The sequence below is a fragment of the Nicotiana sylvestris genome, chromosome 4, assembly GCF_000393655.2.
Source record: "Nicotiana sylvestris chromosome 4, ASM39365v2, whole genome shotgun sequence".
NCBI classification, from domain to species: domain Eukaryota; kingdom Viridiplantae; phylum Streptophyta; class Magnoliopsida; order Solanales; family Solanaceae; genus Nicotiana; species Nicotiana sylvestris.
The window spans coordinates 37,419,019-37,421,873 of record NC_091060.1 but is presented as its reverse complement, the minus strand read 5'-3'; the positions used below and the strand labels follow the sequence as shown (position 1 = coordinate 37,421,873).

The 2,855-nt window shown below is 35.4% G+C and overlaps 1 protein-coding gene across 1 annotated transcript; it reads right to left on the bottom strand.

The window, feature by feature from the left end:
* Window positions 1-303: 303 nt before the first annotated feature.
* Window positions 304-2,212, bottom strand: LOC104235136 (WAT1-related protein At3g30340-like). The gene is made up of 6 exons (XM_009788823.2): window positions 2,026-2,212; window positions 1,866-1,928; window positions 1,510-1,626; window positions 1,037-1,421; window positions 653-804; window positions 304-564 (listed from the first exon to the last, which is right to left on the bottom strand). The coding sequence occupies exons 1-6, from the start codon at window positions 2,205-2,207 to the stop codon at window positions 417-419; spliced, it is 1,047 nt and encodes a 348-aa protein (XP_009787125.1). The 5' UTR covers window positions 2,208-2,212; the 3' UTR covers window positions 304-416.
* Window positions 2,213-2,855: the final 643 nt, after the last annotated feature.

Below are 2,855 nucleotides of genomic sequence, written 5' to 3'. Positions count from 1 at the left end.
ATGTATATGTTCATACAACAGTTAAAGGCAAAGATGTAGCCTTTTGTAGGTGATCTTTCATACTTAGTTCAAGTCACGTATTATGTGCAACGTCTTTCGAAGACACATGCTTTAGTTATCTGAGGGAAATTAAATCATACAAAAAGATCTTACGTTTATTGAACTAGTAATTTAGTTCCGGTGTAAATTTTCATGCAATGTGTTGTATATTTGACAAAAATCCTACAGAAAGAAGATGAATATCATCGACATGTTAGGAAAAACACATTGCACTAGCGCATTCAGCAACATCAAATTAAACTGGAATATACATTTTTGGCCATTACAATATTGATTCTTTGTTGTTTTGACCCTGGAAATTGCACTACTTAATTAGTGATTTAGGGGGGTTCTGTTGCATCATGCATGTGTTCTTCTTATGTACGAGGTGGACTTGACGTAACTGGTAGTGTAGCCTGTCCATTCTTTTCTGTTGCTGGAGAATCCTTCAAAATTTCTGCTTCTTTGCTTTTACCCCATAGAAGAATATACAATCCAATAATAACCAAAATTGACCCCAATATGCTGTTAAAGAAAAAAATCTGTTTAGTAACAGTAATATCCAACAATTCTTTTTCTAAGTCAAGAAATTGTTGTAGAAAAGAGTTCCAACCTTCCAAGGTGAATTTGTTCATGAAGTATGGAGATGTCAATAACAGCAGCAAATATCTGAATAAAGGGACTAAATGCAGAAGTGAAAACTGCACCCTTTTGCTTTACACACCATGACATGACCACATAGCATAACCCTGATCCCATAATTCCCTGTTACACAAATAGCCGGTCAAATTCGTTGTTTACTTTTTCTAGTCGGTATACATAGATTAAACATTAATTATATATAGGTATACACATATTATACGTAAATTATACATATATTATGCATCCGTAGATTATTTTTAGTTTAAGAGATTAGGTGGACGGCTGTTTCAGTTAATTCTTCGTTTATTGTCTATTCTAACTTCAATATCTTGAATGAAAACAGGAGAATACTCACGGCGTATATGACGCTTGAGATCTCTAAACTTCCTTTCAGAAACCAAGTTGATGTGTTTCTATCAATTACAAGGCTCAGTATAGCAGATTGAATGGCTCCAAGTAATGACATTATTGCTGTGCTAGAATACTGATAAGGATATTCCTTCCCTATCTTAGCTTGTATGAGGAACCACGACGACCAAACGAGGCTTCCAGCAAATAGAAACGACGAACCAACAATCCAATTCCTTGTGCTGTGGTTCACTTCAAGTATTTCGGATGCCGGCTTGCTTATCAGTGGCATTCCTTTGTATAGCGTAAGTATTAAAGCTCCACCAAGACAACATAAGGTTCCTAACGCCTTAGCTCTCCCGCTTTTGCATTTAATTGTTATTTTCTCTTGCCTGCAACAATTTTACAGGTTAATCGTTCATGCATATCGATATGATGATTACATAAAGAACTAACCGAGCAGTAGTTGTTTGTGCTTACCCGAGTAGCAATGCCATAACGAATGTGTTGATAGGAACCATATTGATGAAAGCACAGCTAAATGTTGTTGATGTGTATTTCAGCCCGATTAGGAAGAAATATTGAGTGAGTGTACCCCTGAAAACAACAATCTTTCTCAGAATTTGTTGTCACAGGAAAGTGAATACCAACAACAACAACAAAACCTAGTGTAATCCACAAAGTAGGGTCAGGGGCAGAATGCATGCAGACCTCACTCCTACCTTTGTGAAGGTAGAGAGGCTGTTTCCGATAGAAGGAAAGTGAATACCATAATCTTTGAAAGAGAACAAATGAGATGAAGATACTTTAGCATATATAATGAGCAGAAAACTGACCCAAGAAGTGCACTGAAGAACAAAGAACAAACAACGCGGCCTGTTAAATGTGATATGAAATTCCTGCATAGGTAAGGGAATAAAATCTTCTTGTTATATATTAGCAGATATGGAATTATTGAACTCTTGTAATCAATACACAGAAGTATAAAAGCCAAACCTTTCCAGTAAACATGCGATGGGAGTTAAGAAAATCGCGGCGATTGAGAACCTATATGTAGCTATCACCAATTGACTCATTCCTCCACTGAGTACTTTTTTGAAGAGCGCGTTTACAACAGCCAGAGCAAATTCAACAAATATCATTGCAGCTATTGGCTTCCATTTCTCAAAGAAACTCATTGCTGCAATCTTAATGTATTACTACAAAACTCCTATCCTTCAAGTTTTTAGTTTCTGCTTTGTAAGCCACATTTGGTGCATAGATCTTGAGCTCCAACATATATAGTAAAATATCAGGAAACAAAGTGAATATGAGATTGATTCTCCTAACATCACATCATTGTTTTTTTTGCAAATATGACCATGTTTATAATGTTCTTGAGGCTACTTTCCACAACTTTTTAATTGAATCATTCCCATTGGAGATTGTTCGAATCGCTTTGTTTGTTAATATTCTATATATCATCAGCTCATGACCTCAGATTATATGCAAGTTTCATGTTTTCTATTTCTCACGTTGAGTAATGAGTTTGACTCTTGAAGACTAGAACCACTATTATTTTTCCACCACAAAAGGCATTATAATTTACTAATAAAAACTGTGAGCATATCAGAAAGTGGATGCAGATACAATTAAGCATTACTTTAAGCATCTTATCCTTCTCCTTTTGGAAATAAAGACCGGTTTCTCTTGTAATATATTTGGAAAGTGGGAGAAGAACAATATGTCTAATCTTTTAAAGCTAATTCTATTGGTTTGAAGCTGCTAGAGACTTGCAATGGAAATTCTGTATATGTCTGAACCTCTGATATTTTGGGTTAATAATG